The sequence below is a fragment of the Colias croceus genome, chromosome 18 (genome assembly GCF_905220415.1).
Source record: "Colias croceus chromosome 18, ilColCroc2.1".
In the NCBI taxonomy this organism is placed as follows: Eukaryota; Metazoa; Arthropoda; class Insecta; order Lepidoptera; family Pieridae; genus Colias; species Colias croceus.
In genome coordinates, this window is record NC_059554.1 from 9,893,356 (window position 1) to 9,916,012 (window position 22,657).

General features: G+C 32.5%; 1 protein-coding gene across 1 annotated transcript in view; it reads left to right on the plus strand.

The window, feature by feature from the left end:
• The first annotated feature begins 1,210 nt into the window (after positions 1–1,210).
• The window catches only part of LOC123699638, a 33,761-nt gene continuing 12,314 nt past the window's right edge, over positions 1,211–22,657 (plus strand). Inside the window, exons 1-3 of the mRNA XM_045646632.1 lie at positions 1,211–1,406; positions 15,463–15,587; positions 16,380–16,557. Of these exons, the coding sequence (XP_045502588.1) occupies positions 15,495–15,587; positions 16,380–16,557 (271 nt within the window). The 5' untranslated portion in view covers positions 1,211–1,406; positions 15,463–15,494. The remainder of the gene's footprint in view (positions 1,407–15,462; positions 15,588–16,379; positions 16,558–22,657) is intronic.

Genomic DNA, 22,657 nt, shown 5'->3' on the forward strand with positions numbered 1-22,657 from the left:
TTTTTTTAGCCCTTATATTCTATATTCCATGCGTAAGACGGATACCATTCCAAAATATCAAACATGCGGAACGTTAATAATCAAGTTTTCACTTCTGCCGGCACTCCCGGAATGCAACGTCTTTTTTTTAATTCATATTTCACGCCAACACGAAATTATTTAAAAATATCATGTATGTGAAAAAAATTATACTTAAGTAAAACAGGCAAGAATTTAATTAAACTAATTTGTACTCTTATATCGATTTGATCTGTTATATTTATTGCCTACTTCTGTATAGATAACATTTTAAGATATTTAATAAATGCATATTAAAACATTATTCAGTGTTCGAGGTGATCATTTGTATGATTTTTTTATATAATAATGAATAAGTTTTGCTATGTCACTAAGTAAATAAATGGTTAATAAGAAAATTACCTAGTAAGTAACTGGACTATTAAAATAAAGTTTTAAACCAGTTCGCTGTCAAACTTTCTTACATTTATTTTATAAGTTGTAAACTTAATCAGTATACTCCCAGAAACTTGTTGCCAATTTATCAAGAAAGATGAACTGTTACTACACATACACTAACTATAATAATTAAGAAAATAATATAAGACTTGTACTAGAACGGTAAAAAACTCACCATTCGATAATTTTCAGTCAGACTGATTTAATGTAAGTGTAAGGTAAAGGAAAAACTAGTTTTGTATCGAGTTATTTTATTGTTCTAATGTTGTGAAATATTTGTAAGATAAAATAAAATATTGATTTCCAGAAATTGTTTTATTTATACCATTTTCATTATCATTCTTTATACTGCATATTTCGATTTTCGAATAACATTAAATAATTTTAAATCCATTAAAAAATAATTAATTAATTTTGTATGATATGATCACAAAAATCAAAAGATTTTTGATGTAGGTAAGTACCTTCAATACGCACAGTTACCTTTATTAGAGGCATTGTTATTTACGTACCTAACAGCGCTGCACTCTGCTCAAAAATAAACTTAATTAAAAAAATATAAAACACATTAGGTAGTTACTTAAAGAAAAAAAAAACCGTCTTGTTTTCGTCTAAGATTGTTAAAGAAAAAAAAAATTGTTCAGAAAAAGGAAGGCATAAGTCCATAGCCAATTAACAAATTGCCGCCAATAAGTTTGTTTTGGCGCCAATTTTCAAGTAACTGTCGTAAGTCGTTGTCAGTCAGCGAGTAGCGGCGCGGCGCAGCGCACGCGTACCACACAGCTAATAAAATTGTTTACATTCCTTACCTACATTCGATGCTTTTCGCTCGTCGCGTGTACAACATGTATCAATAATAACATAAAACTTGCTTTTATAAATGTGATTGATATATTTTGTGGGTTCTACAGTCTACTGCTGTCGGAGATAGAATTGCTGGATGAAAATCTGTAAGTATTATTGAAATTTAAACTTCTCTTTTCACGAGTAAAGGGATAAATACATTTTCTAAAGGAGCGACTTGTTGGATGTTGACATAAAAGATTTTATTGAATGAGACTTATTAAAAGGATCGAATATCTTTCGTCGCACGTATTTAAAAAATATTTAATTTTAATTTTATGAAGCATTTGTTAAAATAAATTTTATAGGTAACTAGGTAGGTAAGTACCTTGCAACTTTATACTATTTATTTATTTACGAAGTTGCAAGGACTCTTAATGAAATCTTGCAAAGATAAAGTTAAGTAAAAAGTTTATTTTCTTTAATATAAACTAGAGTTAACGTTAGAGAAAACCTATAATGTTTAAAGAGTAGCATTCTGCAATTTTGCAAGGAATTAATTCACTTGTCCTTATCTAGCGACGTGAGTTTTCCCCATTTTCCATCCCCTTTCCATTCACGCACTCTTTGAGGCAAAAAGTATTCTAAGTCGTTCATGATAGATTTCATAGTGACTCTTATGTGATTACGAATTAGTTAATCACATTCTTACTACCCATCTACTTGAGCTTTTCGTTATATCTCAACGATAGGTAATTAGTTGGTAGGTAGGTATTTACTCGTAATAATACTCGAAAAACTTAACCTGTACAATATAAATAACTTACTAGCTGTCCGTTTAGACGAGATAAAGTTTCAGATAGGTAGAGTTACATTTGGTAGTATTAACATTATTAATGAACATAAGTCACTCCTTTCGGGTAGATCTAGGATAAAAACTAGAAAAATAATCTAAAGTATAAAATGGTAATGTAGAGCTTTTTACTCATGAAATAATCTACAAAATTTTATGAATTTAAACATTACGATCAATCTTATAAAAAAAATCATTGCAATGTTATGAAGATCGCAAAACTTTCGAATTTAAATAAGTAGATATAACCTTGACAATGTCGCAAATGAACAAACAAGAGTCGCTGTCTAGACTCTAGCCAATGTTTCAGCTAGCTTAGCACATTTAGCAGCAGTTGAGTTATTAGCAGATATATAACACAATACTATTATAGTAGTTATTAGCACAAGGCTAAAGACTCTCCGCCGAACACCATCCAGCCACTCGCCTCCACTCGAGAGCTTCTCGAGGGCCAATCAACATTGTAAACGTTTTTTCTCTAGCTCTTAATAATCTATTAAGACTGACTTTGAATATTTTTAACGGAGGCTTTTGGAAGGACAGGAGAAGTCACAATGAAAGAAGAAACTTTATCTAAGTATAATTTTCGATACGTTTATTTTAAAAGTTAGAGGAATTAAAGTCTTTCTTTACTAATAAATTACAAATTCGTATTTTTCGTTATATACTTATATCTCTCTATCATCTATTTGGAAAATACAAACCATAGTTTTCGCCGAGAAAATGTGAGTAAATGCAACGTAATTTTTTCCTGGTTTTCCTTACAAACAAAAAGACTTTGCTTAGTTTGACGGAGGTAACTGTAGCTGTGCTTCGGCTTACCATTGTCACGCTCTGATAGTCACTGAGGACACTAATACCTGATTGATAAAAAACCAGCTAACTACCTCATATTTAGATAAAGCAATAATGTTATTAAACGTAACTCTTAAAAAGCCTTATTACCTACATATTCGACTGTTTTAATAAGAAACATCATCATCAGCCTAAACTTGTTTCCACTGTAAGAACACAAGTTTCATATTATAAATATTAATTCCATGATCCTATTGAAAATATGTTGAAGAAAATAAGCAAAAAAATTCACCAAATCAATTGAAACATCATAACTACATTTATAAATTGGCAACAGCATGAAAACTGAGAATTTGCTTCAATAATTGTATTATATAATGTAGGTCTCACAATACAAATATGTAAAAAATAAATCTTTTAATCGCGAGTAATTCAATTCTTTCCCGAGTTAATAATTATCAGCAAGCGCCATTAAATTATTTATTGATTTGTTATTTTTATATTTAATGCTGAATATAAAACAATAACTTTATAAAATACTAGCTTTCCGCCCGCGGCTTCGCCCGCTTTATCTAAAAACTAATAAATTAAATATTAAAGCCTTCCTCTTGAATCAGAGTGATTATTTATTTAAAAAAAACCGCATCAAAATTCGATGCGTAGTTTTAAAGATTTAAGCATACAAAGGGATAGGGACAGAGAAAGTGACTTTGTTTTATACTATGAAGTGATATTCATTTTTACGAAGCCACATCGGTTCCAATACTGAGGTGATTAATAAAACTAATACCTAGCGTCAGCAATAGTTTTATAAACTCATTCATTATTTATAATAATGTATTTTTAACTTCACTAACTTTTAATTTCGAGATACTTAATATTGTATCAACGAAGGATTATTTAGTTGCACAAAAAAGTATCTGGGCTACTTACTACAAGTTTGTCTAAATAAAATTGATAAATCAAACCATTTCCTTCATCCAATACTCCGAGATATGCCTTGTATTCCATAATTTTAAGTTACACCTCTACATTTTTGAAGTCCAATAAAAATTCCACTCCCACATAAGTCAGAGTTCATTCTGTATCCCAAAATCTCTAGTATATAATCGCAGTATTGTTCGCTTCTTATTTCTGGATACTTGAACTACTTAATCATTGTTTAATAATAAACGCACTTTAAATCACGATTGTTTGTGTAGGGATCATAATATTTCGGAACGGTTGGAAAACATTGTGAGAAAGCTCATAAAAATATCAGTGTAGGCTCTTACAATAATATTTACGGTAACAAAATATAGACGGATTTTGTAAAGCTATATATTAGTCGAGGAATTCTTAATTCGTACACCTTTGTCTACTACAGGCTTAAACGTCGTAGTTTAAATTAGACGATCGCTTATTGGATAATCGATTGTATAAATTGCTTCATAAACAAATGAATATAATTAGGATATCAAACTGTATCGATAAGACGTAACGTGCGTATTAATTACGCATTATCGTCATAACTCCACGCATTAACACTAACTGCTTCAATATGGCGCTTAACCTTGTATTGTGGTATAGTATTAAATCGATTGATTTAAGACATTAACTATTCATCGGTATAATCTTTGGTAGAAGGTTTTCTTATGCGTTTGTTGTCGTTGTATGAGTGTACATAAAGCACAGATTTATTTTTTAGTTACTAGGTAGGCTTGAATTCGTTGAGCTTAGAGTCTCGTTTATAAGAAGATTCTATTACCTACCCTGTTTGTGATCAGTTAAACACTAAGCCGTCTAGGCGCATAGAAACATTAAGTATAGACTCCTTAAGTCCTTCTAAGCCCTTTACAAAGTAGGTAATTTTACACCTGCACTCCACACTACGTACGTGTACATTACACCTATGTAATACTGATTTGCACACAATAGAGAAAAACGCGGCAACACTGGGGACGCTTTCTCACGTCTGTCTTGTTGCATGGCTTATGACGAATCGGCTTTTGATGACGAAAATTCATTAGGAAAAAAGGAACGATGAAGTGTCACGCCTTAACAATATGCGTGGAACCTTTTTATTATACACTTTTTACGGCTACTTTATTATAGAGGACATGCGTCATTGTATAATTTTTACACCTTAAAATTGGTTCAAAAAGCCCAAGATCGTTGTAGTTGGAACAATTTACGAGCTCTATGTTTCCTAAATTATTAAATAATAGCCTTCGATTCGATGGTCCAATGGTAAAGACGACTAGGAAAATGTTTTAAAAGAAAAATTGGTACTAGGAAAGGATAGATAGCGCTCTACTCTACATTCACATGATTTAATAATTGTAATCTTTTAGAAAATATATTATATTATCTTAATAAAAACAATAGTGAATCGACTGGCAAGCACTGCATCTATTTATCGTAACCGATACATTGTTATTCATAGAATATTAATAACATATACTTGTATTGTATGTATTTAGTGACACTGGCTTTAAATTCATGTGTCACGGTCATTTTGAATCGTTTATTTTTGTCATTGTTTCTTCAAATTCAAATTCAAATGATTCTTTATAGGTATCTTCTATGATTATGATGGATGGAACGTTAAAAATTATCTTGTAATACCGATTATATTATAACGGTTGGGAAAATTAATTAGTAAGATTATATCAGTGACGCCTGACATCCTGTTTTGAGAAAGGTCGGACCTTAATTGTTTAAAAAAGTAGATCTCTATCTTTCTTACATGTATATTAATGACACAAATTAGTTGTTTTACTAGGTAAGTACTTTTTGCAAACCTCTTCCTTCACTTTTGTAACAAATATCGGTATCAAGAGCCATAATATCATATATAGGTAACCCGTTCTACCTATAACGTGGGGAAATCTAAAATAAAATAGAAATAGTGTTAAATAGGCAGCCACTAAATTGCCAAAGAAATCGATTAATGACCTTCCACACTATCAAAGCATTCCGGTTCGTTTGAAAACGTAAGTGTTGCACATCTCGTGATTCCTGTAAGCAGGATATCCTCGTTTCCACGAAGATTGCAGCTTTTGCAATTGTCTCATTACCGCTAATGTTAATGCCTAGCGTGACGAATGCAATTTATTAGAACAAGCCCATTTGGAAACGAGGAACTATAGATGACAATAGATAACGCTTTTCCCGTCAATATATCAGTCTTGAAATTCTATAACGGTTATAATGAACACGTTGTTCCTGACAGTTCGGAAGTCGGAACTATGTATTGTAAATGGATTGAAAGTAGAGTCACAATATAATTCTAATTGTTTATCTATCAAAGTTATCTATGTTATAAGTAACTCAAGGATGAATTCTCAAAGATACTATCATACCCCTAATAATGCTTCATATAATTAGTCGCTGGTCTAACCAGCTAATTGTTTATAATTTTTTGTATGCATGTAGATTAATTTATGTGATTGGGAATTGTGAGGAGAAATAAATAAATGATTTGATGATTTGATTTTAACCAAAGCATCTCAGGTTTTGTATAAAATACAATATGTATGTGTCGTGGCCATATCGTAGATTTGCTCACTTCATAAAATGATTGATTATCATATTATGCATAATAAAAAAAGTAACTTTAAACAAGAATCGCGATTTCTCCACCTGTGTCACGTAGTACATTCATCCAATCAATTGCGTGACAGATATATTTAAGAGGCCGGCGGACGACAATTTTTCCATACAAACGTAATACCAAAATAATTTTCAGTTTGAGCATATTTCCACTTTATTGTGCTGTTATTCGGAATAAGACAGTATTTATCTAGGTTCCCATATTATTTTTATTGCAAAATACTTAAATACAACGAATTGTAAACGATTTGTATTTCTCACATTTTTAAAGTATAAATGATATGTTTTCTACTCATCCATTCTGTAATAAAAACGGCAATATTCTTAATGTAATGTAATTCGAAACATGGTTTACATTGTTAAGTTACACAATATGCAAAAAAAATTGGAAAAGCATTGAGTTTTCATTCATCGTTTTTGGTATTACGGCACACGTTCAAATTAATCACAAATTTTCATCGGTCGTCGTGCTGTCGCATCAAGCACAATATACAGATACATACAGTAAACTTCATAGTATAGAAAAAAGTTTGTATGTGTTGGTAATATTTTCGATGTGTGAAAACCACGTCACCACTTTGTCAAGCACAAGCCTGTCGAACTATTTTCTTTTTCATCCTAAAACAAAAAGGTGGAGGTTCTATGCTCGTATAATAATAATTTTAATTTATTTTTGCATATTTTGTGTTTTTTAGTTTAATTTAATTTATCGTTTTAAATATAATTAAGCAGGTATACCTAAATACAAGTATTGTTAATTCTGGTTTAAAATAATTACTTTAATAATTATTTTAATTAAAATAATTTGCGCCTGTAATCACTACATATATTAGCAACATAATAAATTTTCTAGTGTATCAATTTTTTTTCTACGAATTTATTTAGGTAGCTCAGTCGGCCGCGAAAATCCCAATATTTTAAATATTTTTTTAAAAATCGTGTTTTTAAAATAAAACTCTGGGTGTTCTACTCGTGTAAAGAGAAGCTCCTTAGATATTTCCGATAAAAAAGGGTCAAAGGATGTCACTTTTTTGCGCCTAAAAGTAAAAACATATAGTGCATTGTGCGTGCGTATTTTTTGCCAATTGTATTGTAATATTTCTGACTAGCTTCCACCCGCGTCTCCATCCGCGCGGATGTCGGTCTTCGCGTGGATGGTTTATTTCTCCATTTTGAGTTACGCTGACAATGACATCTTATAAAAAAAAGAATCCACTGCGGGTAACGCAACGTGTGTTCGCGGTTCTACAGAACAACGTCTATGGATATGGATAATGAAACTGAAAAATTAAGATTATTTTTTTCCACGTGTTATTCCAGGATAAAAAGTATCTAAAAGTATATAGTTATTGTATGCCCAGGATAATAAAGTATAATTATTATGCCAAGTTTCATCGAAATCGAACTGTTAGTTTTCACGTGATGTCAGCATACAGACAGACAGACAGACGGACAGACAAAAATTTTTTTAATCACATATTTGGGTTTGGTATCGATCCAGTAACACCCCCTGCTATTTACTTTTTCGATATTTTCAATGTACAGAATTGACCCTTCTACAGATTTTTTTATTATCTATATATGTATAGAGTATAGATTATATTTGCGAAAAAAATGTACCCTGATTTTTACAGCTACATTTTTTTTCTACAAAGCCTAGATGTTGAGATATTATTGAAGACTAGATTTTCGCTCGCGGCTTCGCCCGCGTTTGCAAAGGAAAACCAGCATAGTTCCCGTTCCCGTGGGATTTTCGGGATAAAAATCCTATGTGTTAATCTAAGTTACCCTCTATATGTGTGCTAAATTTCATTGTAATCGGTTCAGTAGTTTTTACGTGAAAGAGTAACAAACATCCATACATCCATACAAACTTTCGCATTTATAATATTACTATGTAGTAGGATATAAGTGTTGTAGAGAAATTTCCTTAAAACGCATTGCTATTCTGCACATACACTTACGATTGCCCAAAGTTTGCTGCAAAAATAAAGTAAATAAGAAACATTATATTCCTAAATAAAAAGAAATGCGTTTGTCAATATTATGAATGAATGGTACACTCACACAACTACACACTATTCACACAAATTCACGCGCGGCTTCGGCGGGAATTGTGCAACAGAGACAACAATATTCGAGCGTATTTTGCCTTCACTTCGAATTGCAGTTGGCAGCGGCCTCCGCCGGACTCTTAATAACTCGGTGCGATGCGCAGACGCACCGGCTGCATAACGTGCCGCTTTGTATGGCCCTTCCGGCTTCCATCCAATGATACAAGCGTATAATTCACTCTGTGCTAATAACAGGAACCGCTTATCACTTACTTAAACAGACATAAGTGTTATATTTCTTGCAAATATTTATTTTGGTGTATGAAACGTTTTATGTTCTAGGTAGGTATACGATGGGAAAGGGGAAGGAAGCCCTGGATCTATATTGTTTATAATTTTAGTGAACTTCGTGAATATATGTTTTGCGAATCTACATGAAAGATGTAATGTAGATTTTACAACAAACTGCAATTTAGCTATAAATTATGTTTATAGAATTATTATTTATTATCATTATTTAAGCATGTTAATATATATGATTTTGCTCTACTCTCTATGTTGTTCATATAAGTGTACAGCTCAAGCATTTTATGTAGTATTCGTATATTTGTAACAAAAATATACCCAAGTGCGAAAGATGCTTGATTGGATAATTACTGCGTGGGTTGGAGTTTAGCCGTTCTTGCTATTCAATATATGCTGCTAATTGGAAATAGTGTTTTAAGTGTCTGAACATTTTCATTTAACATTTGAGAGCACAGAAGTGTCTGAAAAGAACTACTACTCTATTTATATCGGTGTCAGAATTTATTATTTTTAACTTGCCACCAATCCTTGCTATGTTTAATAATAATTAATGAATAATTATTATCAGATATGTTTCAACGCCAATCTGTATTTCACTTCTAGAAAAAAGTAATATCCCAAACATGCACTGTAATCTATTTTAACTTAAAAAGGTCAAAACTGATAAAAGCTAAAAGGTAGTCAGAACTGGGTTGGTCTAGTACGTGTAAACATTGAAAGCGAAGCACGTGGGTGCGGCATGAATGAAGCATTGTCGGCGCGGACAGCCGGATGCTACCAGCTTGTATTGTTCAGGCCGTGGGGATTCTTAATAATAGAAATAATCAATAACCTTCTTGGACTGCTCGCTTATATAGCAATGTCTTTGAATATGTAATTCTCCTTTGCTTGTTATTCAAAGAGTCGTAAGTTACGTCGAATTTTATAAAAAGCGTAATATGATAGAGCCGCATAGAGTTCTGTATGATTTAAATTTAATAGAAGTAAGCAAAATAAGGTCAACTTGTTATGTAAGACATTTATTAATCTTAATAAAACAGTAATTAATAATGGAATTTTCCTTCTCGTTAACTTCAAATTATTTCTTCAATTTCTTTTCAAGCTTCAAGTATTTGATGTCAAGTGCTTTCAGGAAACTATTTATACCTTGATTTACACGTAACCTCAATAAAAGGGTAATTTGCTGGGTGCCAAAGAAATGCCAAATTGAATTGCGTCTTTTATCAAGGAAATGAGAAATTTGCTTAAAGAATAGAGAAATAGAATATTACGACAGAAGTGATATTGTAAGTTTACTGTTATCTAGTCTGTGGTAATGTATCTACAATGTTAAGTGGTCTTGGAAGAAAGCCTTGGTCAACACGAGAATAATTTATAGTGAAGTTTATATCTCCAGGAGGTACGCTGATAACGTTTTAGCATTATTAATTGGAGCAGTAGCAAAATTTTTATAATGATATCTAGCGGTAACATTTACATTTACAAATGATTTTTCGTTTTCATTGGTAACGAATAAATATTGAATACAAGATAGCTTGTGGAGTTATAAGTTATTCACGGTTGACCTCAATTCGCAGCCGAGGGTGCCACCTGCCGCCCTGCTGCTGGTAAAGTTGGGGTGCCAGGGGTCGTTGAACTTGATTTCGATTTTACAGATGTCTTCGAATTAAAGCACGATTATTATTTGGTGTAATTTGCGAATTCATTTCGCACTAGTTTTTTCGGGTGTGTTATGTCCAAGTGAGAAAATAGTAAGTACCGCGACTTTTTCAAGCGTTCAGTCTATCAGGCGTTTGGCCCATAAACGGAAACGTTACCCAAAATGACGTTTTCCTTTACATAGATATTTTTTCATGTTTGTAACCAATATTTTGATGTAAATTTAATTTAGTTTATATATCTCGAAGTTATTTTTCAGATCGTAAGTAGGTGGTAGATTTGTACTTTTACTTTTTAGTAAACATTTACTCTCAAATACTAAAATTCTAGTATTCTAGTAAAAAATCTAGTATTAAAAAAAACATACCGGCCGAATTGATAACCTCCTCCTTTTTTTTGAAGTCGGTTGAAAATCATATAAAAGAGATGGTTGTTGCTTGTTTGAAATGCACTTAAGCACATAATAAGCTGCAAGTTAGGTAAGTGCAATAAGCTAATGCAGCAATAAAGCTGATGTGAAGCGGTTCGCTTATCGCTTGACAAACATGCTTTATCTGAGTTTAACGTGCGATACGGATGGATATAAGTTATAACTAAGTAGTTGGGAAAATTATGTTCCACGATAATAAAAAATTAAGAGGCTTAAAAATGGGCTATGCATTACGTTTTTTAATCAAAAATAAGATTAGTTTTTACAAAAATAAATGAAATTTCTAGTCTTGTGCAGCGCTGTAAACCTATTATGAATGAACATCAAACGCAATATCTAATGTCGTACAATTCATCCTGTTATAATATAAATAGTAGCTACTTTAAATATGTATTTACTTAAATTTTAGACACATATTTTCAACTCTATTCAACATTCCACTTGTCAACATAAATAGAGCAATTGAAAACACAGTATTAACAATTCTTTCAGTGCTCCAAATTTTATAGGTACATTTGGCTCACTCGAAGCACTCGAATTAAGTAGAGAGCTTTACGTAATACTCAAACGTTTCACTTAGCCCGCTCTATATGCAGTAAGACCTGTGCTTGTAAAGCAGCTCTTAGATGTTTCTATTTATGTATCTAAAAGAGCTCTTGGTAGAGCTAGATTTATTAAATTGCGACCTAATACTTGCGATATTATATGCGTTCAACATACCTACCATACTCAGAACAGTTCGGTGCGGTGGAAGGAATTATGAAGGCGTAAAAAGAATATAAAAAGTTAATGCGAATAATACTAACTGGATTTGGTTATTTATTACTTAAGTATGGTGTGTGGGTATTTAGGGATTGATAAAAATAATTGATTGTAATTTGCTTTATTAACTCTATGAAATACTACTTTTATAGTTTTATTTCAATTTTCATCTAACCCACAAATAAACGTCAAAAACAGATGCGATGGTATGAAGTTTGTGTAAATATATTCACATTTGTACAGGAACTAGATGCGATAAGAATTTATCAGAGTAAGATTGGGATTTTGAAATACACCGTTTAATCTCTATCCAACAAATATGGCCTATACGTTATCAAACGTGGTCTAGGTTAATAAAAAAGTATAAGAATTAATTATGGGTCTACCGACTTCGGCATATTACGCGCTACACAAGCACGCGCCAAACACATACTATCTTTTCCATTTCTCTGAAATTATAAAATAGAAATACTTAAAACAAATTATACTATGATGACGCGCAGTAACTTATTTATTAAATACTTTGCTATAATTTCTATGAAAGCAACTGAATAAACTCGTTCAAAACAGGGCTTAAATATGCAATTAAAATAAATACACGAGCAACGATTCCATTAAAATTAAAGTCACGTTAGGGCCGGTGTCAGTGGGACTGTGACCCTTTGCTTAGCCAAGTGTATGCTAACCCTTATGGATGAGGTCAGCATTCGTGTTTTGGGGTAAGCGGATTAACTAATGTTAATTGGTAACATTTAAATGTACGGTTTGTGGTGCTCTGATATGGTTAATCCGTGTAAATTAAAATCGAAAAATATAAAAAACTAGCGGTCCGCCCCGGCTTCGCCCGTGGTACATATTAACGTTTTCTCTACATAAGAACCATCCTCGTACTTCAAGGAATATAATAAAAAAAGAATTATCGAAATCGGTTCAGCCGTTCTCGAGTTATGGAATTACAACGAAAAGTGGCATTGATTTTTATATATTAGATTAGAACCGTATTTTTTAAGCGAAAACAATCTTAAAAGTTAAAACCCTAGTAACCAGTTTTTGAGTTCATCATAAAAACAAACAATTATTCCTTTTATAAGATTCATAATTGTAGAGCAGTGATGTAAAGAGCTTTCTAAAGAAAAAGACGATACTTTACTTACCTATCTACATCGTGTGTAAAATATTTGGTATTTGTGAATAAATCGCGTCAACATGTAAGCACACATAAATCGTTATAAAATCAAACATAAATTTTTGTTGACGTTCCCTACATAATATTGAGTACTTGACCTCGTTGAAAGTGCCCGAATCCATTATTCTCATATCGACTAGTTCAATTCGTAAAACTTTTACGATCTGTCAGCGGCTCTGTGAAGATTTACGAGATGTTAACTGCATAGAGAAGTGCTTTCCGCACTTATCGGCCAAGGTTCCACAAAAATATTACTCACACATCATAGCCACCATCGAAATAAACTATTTAGATGGCTTTAGTTTTTGTTGTTCCGTACAAAACGGACGCAAAAGCTATTTAGATGCGAAACTGCTTGTATAGAATAGCAGCTGTCTAGGAATCTATAAAATTCTATAGAAATGTTCGTAAGTACTTCAAATTGTAAAACTAAGTAAAATACTTTAATGCTATAATTTCTCAATGGGTTACGCCTTGGAACAAAAATATAAAACATTTATTTTTCCCTGTTTATCACAAAATGGTCGGAACTCTATGTTTGCCTGGTGATGGTTTTTATACGAGGTTGATGTTATGAGAAGTTATATTGCTTTCCTTATAAAAAAAAGAACTAGCATTACGCAAAAAACAACCTCATAAAAGCTCCTCAGAGTTGTAAATAACTTTTATATGTTAGGCTTTGTAGCCTGTTATTATCTTTGTTTATATGGTATATCAATAAGATATATACATACATTTTCTATATTATGGTCCCTCACCAGTCACCATGCTTTCCTTCACGTACCTTATTAAACTGCCTATTGGCTATTATTTTGGCTAAGAAAATGGACCATTATACACAGCGAAGGTTTAGATATCGGATCCATTCACTACGTGTCGCGATGCAGCGCAGGTGCACCGTGATCTGATTGCTAATGCCCCTTAACTGTCCACATGGAAACCTAACGACTGTTGCATTGCTCTCTGGAATTCGTAAGAGGTCATATATTATGTATGCGATTTCCTTCAAGAACATTCTGGAAAACGTTTTAAATTGAAATTTGACGGCTTTCGTTTTCATGAAAGTGACCTTTCGATCAGCAGTGCAAACGTTGTAGGAATGTGCAGGAACAATAATTTAATTGGAATATTTGGAAATGGGAGTGAATAATATATCTTTAACGAATGGAATAAAGTACAATATCCATATCTGAATTTAGGAAAATAATGTAATTGAATACAATAAACATGAAAATATTGTTAGTTAAATAGCTAAGAGTAAGCACGTCCTCCATTTATGGAACTTTGAAAAAATTTATTGAACAAACTCACGACATTTGATGCAATACTATTGATGAAGATTCGCATCAGGTGCACAAATGTTTAAGAATGAATGTGCAGACGGTCAATGGGTGAGTCAGATTATTAGCATTCAATGTAATAACTGAATTAGACGCTATACAATTGATTCGCTCATTGATTGAGTTAGCACGATCTCATAACTAAATTTTGACTGTATATTTTACGCATTTTTAAAGCGTAGATTAATTTCGAAATTCAATTAGGATATTAAAAAAATTAGTGAAATTGTGTCACCTTTTAGATTTTGAGTGAATGCACATGAAAGTATTTATTTTCGCGTATTTAAAGATTTGCTAATTCATAAGTGTCTAATTAACGTACTTATTTTGCTGTTTTATAGCGTATGCGCATTCAACGTATTTATATGAATGTATATATTAATTCACATTTTTTTGCAACAGAATACTTTTTCAGAAATGTACCTCTTATAGCTAGAAATATACTCTTGTTATAAAGATAAATTCTTATTAGAGTACTTGTTATCAAGGACATAAGTGTATTGGAAAAGAAATCACGAGCGATGATTGTCGATGTGGGTTCGCGTTACGTTTACTGAGTTACACTTGATAGATTCCTCGAGGTTGAATGCAATTTGATACGAAATAACACCTGTTTATTCAATAAACAACGATGTGACCTTACCTTACTTTTGGAGATATCGGACCACAAAAAATAATAGGCAGAATACTTGAACTAAGCTATTTATCGCAGGTTCTTCCACACGATTCAAGTTACCAATTTTTAAGTTTTCAGAATAACATTTATAATTAATAAAGGAACAATAGTGGTCCAACAAGAGAACCCTGTGGCACGCCACTCGGTATTGAATTATCTAACTAGATAAATAATTGCTTCTTACGACCACGCTTGTGACCTATTTTTTCATGTAAGATGTAAACCAACTTAAAAGAGTTCATCTATAATTCACACATTATAATTTGGCAATCTTATGGCCAATTATATCAAAGGCTTTGCTATAATCTGTGTAGACTACATGGACCTGACTACCAAACTCAAAAGCTAATAGCTTGACAAATTACTAAATTAGATGCACAGTGGATCTAGATTCATAATCATTTATTTTCATTTCTAGGGCATTATTATACTACGTTGGTGGACATTTCTTATTTCCTTCTTAGGAACATACTTTTCGATGAGACTATTGATAGTAGAAAAAAAGGCTTAAGAATCAAATAGTTTTTATAATGTTGTCGAGTGTGTATTTATGAGATCGTTGTTACAGAGCCGTGCCCGTCAGCAGCGGTGTGCGATGGTATGCGCGGGATGCGCGCGGGGCTGCTCCGGGCCGTGCTGGCCCTGCTGGTGGGCGCCAGCGCTGACGTCATCTTCCGAGTACCGACCGTTGTGGTAGGTTTTGGTTTTATTACTAGCATTTATAGAGAATTCCGGTATTGAAGGAATTTTTAAATTACGCGAGAGAATTCGATAACCTTTCTGATTAGAAAGACAAGCAGAGAATGAAGATAGATATAAATATTCAACACGCAAATTTTATGACTATACCTATAGGTTAAAATGCGTGTTTTAGTTTTATCTAATGTTTTGAAACAAAGGAACGTGGTATTCTAGCAGATCCTGATTAATCCTCCTCTACTCCTACTTAATTGGAGCTTTGCTTCCCAAACAGAATCTTGGCACTAGCTTGCGCCATTTCTCTTGATTAGTTTAATTACTTTGTACAAATTAACTTGGTCGACATCCTTCTATATCCCGAAAGTAAGGTATCTGTCGCAAAATTTATATTATGCAGTAAAAGTAAGGAAAATAATTGTATTGTATTGTACGTATCCAAGATAAAATACAACTGACGTACAACAATATGTTAGACAGACTGTGGTAATATTTCCCAGCATTCAAATTAGTGTGCAGCAAAAAATGCAAAAAATATTCGACATGAAGTAATAGTACCTGCCTTAAATATATTACAGGCATTGCTTTGCTTTCTAAGGAATTATTTAAAAAAAATAAAACATTTAAGTGCTTAAAACACGTTACTCAGGAATCATAGAAGCGAAGCAGAAAACTTAATATAACTATTAAAAAAACCTCATCACAAACGTAGTTTTAAAGATTTATATAGGGATAGACAGACAGCAACGGTTACTTTGTTTTGTGCAATGTAGTGATGATGCTCCACAGGTGCATCCCATATCAGTAGCCAGACGTGTAGGTATCGAGTCGAACGGCAGCCGAGCCAACGACAGCGAGGCGTGGAGCGAGACGGAGGTGGACGTCAGCTACGAGGAGTACTTCGTGGAGCATGACGTGTCCACCGCAGATGCTAAGCGAGCTGCTGCGGCGCTGAGGCTGGATGATAGTGAGTACATTTAGGTCTTATTGCATTGAGCTAACATGTTTTTAGAGTTATAGATGAGGTGTTCAAGATATATAAAAATAACTGCGTTAAAAAACTGACTTCAAAAAAGGGAAAATTAATAAATAAAAAATATTAATTACCTACTACATATTATTTAGATGTGCTATTTACTAAATAGGTTTAATGTCGGTGCCAAACCACTGTACAACTTTTAGTATCTAATAGTTTTGATTACTAAGTGCTTAGTGCCAAGGCAACGATTTCAAACTTATTTAGTAAATAGCACATCTAAATAATAAATATGCGGCCGAATTGAAAATATCCTCCTTTTTTTTGAAGTCGGTTAAAAATGAAAATACAATACGACATTCCTTACTAGAGTAGGCTTGCTTGAGATTTCTGAATTTTTACACTCCGTTTTGTATGACGGGGTACAGTAAATTGAACAATGTTCATAAATTTGTAAAATTTTAACAACATATTTTTGGTTCATTGTTACAATATAAAGCGTCCTACTCCAGTTTTATAAGCCATTGAAAAAATATCTCTGACGCGTAACATCTCCTCCATTCGGCGTATATTATTTTCACATGAATACATAAAAAATGAAAGCTTCAAAAAATCCTCATTACTTTTATGAAACTAAAGTGAGTAGTGTATTGTATGAACTTGTTCAGTTGCCATAGTTGAGTCGATACATATCAAACTCCGGTAAGTCCACTCCCCGGCAAAATTGAGATAACAATGGCGCCAATTTTGAATTGTAAAACTAAACCAGTCTGTACTTTTCAAAGTTAGGTAAGTCAATCGTATCTATATTAAAATAAGGTCTAAAGTAAATGTTTTTTTTCAAACTCCGGTATGTCCGTCGACAGTGGTTTATCAAACTCAGGTAAGTCCATTTCGACCAATCACAGCGCAGTATGGCACTAAAATGGCTGCCATTTCTCTCAATTTTGTTGAAGCTAACACGTGTGACCAATGCTTTTAAATCGTTTTAATTGATAAATGATGGAAGAAAACAGTTTTACTATAGAGGTGGTGGTTCTAGACAAAGCAAGGAAAAAAACAATATCAAAAGCTAAAACAGACAAGGCTCCGAAAACAGCTAAAAGATAAATGAAACTAGACGCACAGCACACGCACAGTAGAAATTCCCAGCCATAAAGCCCAGGGCCGTACTGAGATTTTTCAACCGTTTTGATTTATTGAGCCCTCTCTTTGACCAGCAGTGGGATGATAAAGGTTAATAATAATAATAATTTGTATCTTTTAATTTACATATTTTATTTTAATGTCCAATACTTACAACGCGCCGAACTATCTACCTATTTCCACCACCTCAGTACGTCCCAAAACTAAGTTCTATCAAAGCCCTGTAAGTCCATTAGAGATTTTTCAAATTCCTGTAAGTCCAAGACGATGTTTTTCAAAACCCGGTAAGTCTTGCTGGTACATATCAAACGCCTGTATGTCCAGATTTAAATCTAATTTTGTGGCATAATCATCAAGTAATACGTTTCTTTTTCTTCGTAAAAATAATTCTAATGTATTATATTATATCCGTCATAAATTATAAAGGTCCAAACATATTGTTTTTTTAAGTTATTAAAAATACCTCGATTCCCACATTTCTGTTACAATGGACTTACCGGAGTTTGATATGTATCGACTCAGTTAGAATAACTTCTTTTAGATTTCGCGATGTTCCCGCGTGAGTCAGTTTGTGTTGTGTAATTGTAGTTTTAATTAAAGCTCGCAAGCACTCGCATTCATTACATGTCAAGGATGATTCAGGATTTTGCCTGGTATTCTCTGTAATTAGAGATTTAAAGTGAATTTGAATGGGGGTTTCTTTCATTATAATGTTAATGACGTAAGTCTGGGAGGGATAATTGCATATGACTCTACACATTGACATATCGGTGTATATGCATGAGAACTGTTAAGAATCTAAATTTATTTATATCGATTGTATCACGTTTTAATTAGGCATATTAGGCATTTGAACTTTTACAAAATTTTCGAATACGTTTTACAAAATTCAAACAGAAATTATGCTCTATGTCTATAGTAGAGCATTCTTCGAATCTCAGAAAATTTAATGCAAATAAAAATAAAATACGAACAAATTGCTGAATTCAAAGTCTACCCATTAAGCAATTTCCATGAACCGGGAAAATAAATAGCAAAGGGCTGTTGAAAATAAATAAATTTTAATAACAGTATGAGCAAGCGGCTAATTGGTCAATTCGCGTTGACATCGCTCGAGACAATTAGCCGAGTCGTTAACGCAAGTAGTGTTTGTAAGGTGATATATTTATAGAGTTATAATGTGAATTTAAGAAAATTCTAGATGAAACATAACTTGAACGATTTCGTATAGAAAGGGGTATCGATATCGATATTTTATAGATTGAAAGACAAAAATTTCAAAGGTGTTTGCTGTTGCTGGCTTTGTATGGACATTACCGATCTATATATTAATCCAGATATCTCATACATACCAACGATGGGAAATAAAAACACCTTCTTTAAAAATTATTTGACAGGACATAATAGGTACCTTTCTATCAATAGGACTAACTTGAAAAAAAAATTAATATAAAAAAATCTTCTTTTATCATTTTACACATCAAAAAATTGTATATAAAACTTTGCTGAATTTACAAAGGAAATGACTGGTGACTATTGTCCGTCATTAAATGCAATTTAATTCAATTTTATATTGTGATATAATGTACGTGCATTTGAACAATTTTTCTATGACACTAATTTATATAACAATGCCAACTGCGCTAGATCTCTACTGCTCGTATTGCGTAGAGTCCATTGTGAATTTAAAGCTAAAATTTATATAAAGGAGGAATACAGAAAATTATGGAGTGCAAGTCGATTAAATAATATCTGCAATTCTATTAAATAAAAAATGTGTGCGTGTACTAGTGTACACACGTAAGAAGTGAAAATTCTTTTTGACCTTATTTTTCAAAAAATAATTTACAATATGCAACTTTACAGAAAACGTCGAATCACGCGTGGTAGGGATAAGAAAATGATGGCGCGTAACGGAAAAATGTCACGCGTAACGAAAAAATGTTACACTAAATTTTTTTCCAACCCCGATAAAGAAGCATCACTTCAAAAATTATAACTGACTCTTTTATAAAGCAATAGATAAAATTATTTGATTTTAAACATTAGCTATCGTTTTTAAAATCGCTATCATGCATGCAATTTTCTAAAATAACGTATTGAAAATAAAGCTGCTCAAAGTAAGGCAATCGAATCGTAATACTGAACAATTCAGCATTTTAGTAAATATAAAATTTGTTCAGGAAATTCTATAATGTAGCGCGAAGTAGCTGAAGCAATTAACCCCTTAGAAACAAGGTCAGAAGAAAGGTCAAAATAATAATTTTCAGTCATCTCGTGTAAGCGTTGTAATGAGACTGTTTCTGACGGTACCGCTTGCTCCAGCTGTCGGCGTACTTACCACTTTCAATGTGCGGGATATTCAGAAATCGGTTGGCGGAGACTTGGGAATGAGCGTCAAACCTCTTGGCTTTGTCAGGATTGTAAAAATACCTTGTCATCTGGATGTACCACAAAAAACTTGGAAGACTTAAGTTCTTATCAATTATCATTAAGGAGAATTGAAGATATGTTGTCGCCGCTTTCTTCACTTCCGGAACAAGTTGAAAAGCTTCGTTATGATTTAAATGAACTAACTTCTACTTTCAACACCAGTGTTATTGAAGATATTTATAAAAGACTTGAGGACATTGATTCCAAGTTAAAAATAGCTGACAAAGTTAAAGAGAATATGCAAAAAATTCAATCACAAGTGCTTACTATGGAGAACAAATTTAAGGCTTATGAAATCGAAGCTTCTAACAGAAAAGAGGATTACGCTCGCCTTCAGAAGGCTATTGCTGCATTGGAACTCGAGCAACGACGTACCCAACAAAAGAACCGATTCTTAAATGTTGAAATAGTTGGCTTACCGGAAAAACCCAATGAAAACCTAGTCGAAGAATTTTTACGCTTAGCAGCTGCCTTAGATTGTAATCTAAAAAAAGAGGACTTAGATTTTATTACCAGAATTCAACCTTTACAGGGTAAACACGGAGCTTCTAAAAAAATTGTGGCGAAATTAAATAATAAAATGAGCAAGGATGTTTTAATAGCCAATTTTAAAAAATGCAACAAGAACAAAGGAATAACGTCGCACGACCTTGGATTTGGTGGTAACTCTGTAAAGATTTTCATCAATGAACATCTTACTATCGCGAACAAAATCTTGTTAAATACCTGTAAACAACGTGCAAAAGAGCGTAATATAAAATTCGTGTGGGTTAAAAATTGCGTAATTTACTTACGCGCCAGTGAAAAGTCCCCAGCAAAATCTATAACATCGGAAGAAGACCTAAACCTTTTTTTAGAGACTTTAAAATAGTTCTTTTGCTTATTGCTCGGATCGAGTCTTTATTAAAGAGCCTTCTATATTATGAGCCACATCACATTAGTTTATTTACATATACATTCTACATATTCATTACATATTTTTCACATACACTATACACCCTTTATTTACAGATGAATGCACTTTTTAAATCATTTTATATTATCTTAGAAATTTCAATGAACGTTCTTGTGATAATATGTTTATCACCCCTGATTTCTTTAAAAAGTGAACGCACAGTAACGATATCGAACAAAATTTTTCTACATACCCTCAGTTACAATATTTTTTTGTGTCGAATGTTCTTTGTGTATAACGAATTTACTTGTTTGTCATGCATTATAGTCGAGCCAATTTAATAGGCAACGTTTGACGTCTATCAATTTTATCTTCGAAGAGAGGTAACCTGCTGAAAAACATCGATTAAAGTGAATTAATCGATACGGATTTGAAACATTTGTCAATCGAATTTATTAATTTATGATGATTTTTATTCACAAGTAATCAATGCATTCGATTCTAGATGTCAGATTTCGATTTTTAGAGTAACGTCTCTGGTATTTAAAAAGAAAAAAGGTTTATTGACACAAAATTGTAGTGACGTCAGTTCTTCAATTCAGAAATTGTTTATTATGTTTAGTATGGTTTATCAGTAAAATGAAATCTTAAAATTACTTGTATCGGTCATTATTATTATAAATATGTAATCATAATTGAAAAAAGTTAAGCAAATGTGCAGTTCTAACAAAACGAAATATCATGTTATTCTATGTCGTCGTTACTAGGTTACGTTGTTGAATTTTGTTGAACTGTCAAATGTTGCCTATTAAAATGGCTCTACTATAATAGAATATATTATTTGATGCGTAATCGCAATTATAATATGAGTAATTATGTTATAAAATATTTTCTCGATAATTTTTTCTCAGACGAAATTATATCCTGTATTTTTAAATAATACCTATAGTTAAATATACATATACATTTCTTTCTTTTTAAATAATGACAACATACAATACTTTAAATATTTACTACCAAAATGCACGCGGATTACGCACAAAATTACCAATCTTCTATAAAAATGTTGAAAAAAATAATTACGATATAATTATTATTACTGAAAGTTGGTTATGTAACGGAATATTGGATACGGAACTCTGTGATAGGCGTTACGATGTATTTAGATGCGACAGAATAACCAAAAAGAAAGGCGGGGGTGTTATGATATGTATAAAGAAAACATTTTTGAGTCATAACTTGCATAACGTTCCTGATGACCTTGAAAGTGTTTGGTTAACGATACCAGGGAATGTTTTTAAATTTAGGTCACAGGATGCAAAGAATTTGCACGTTATTGCACTTTATCTACCCCCTAACTCAGACGCACATAATACCTTAAAAATATTTAATCAAGCTTTACGTAATATTTACGATCGGCATCCGAATGACCTATTTCTTATTATGGGCGATTTTAATCTACCTTTTATTTTATGGTCGACTAACAACACGTATAAAATTAACAAATACTGTAATTCAAATTTACTAGAATCTGCATTAGATCTGCTCGATACTATAAATTTATTGGGGGCCCAGCAGTTTAACGTCACACAGAACCACTGTGGCAATACTCTTGAT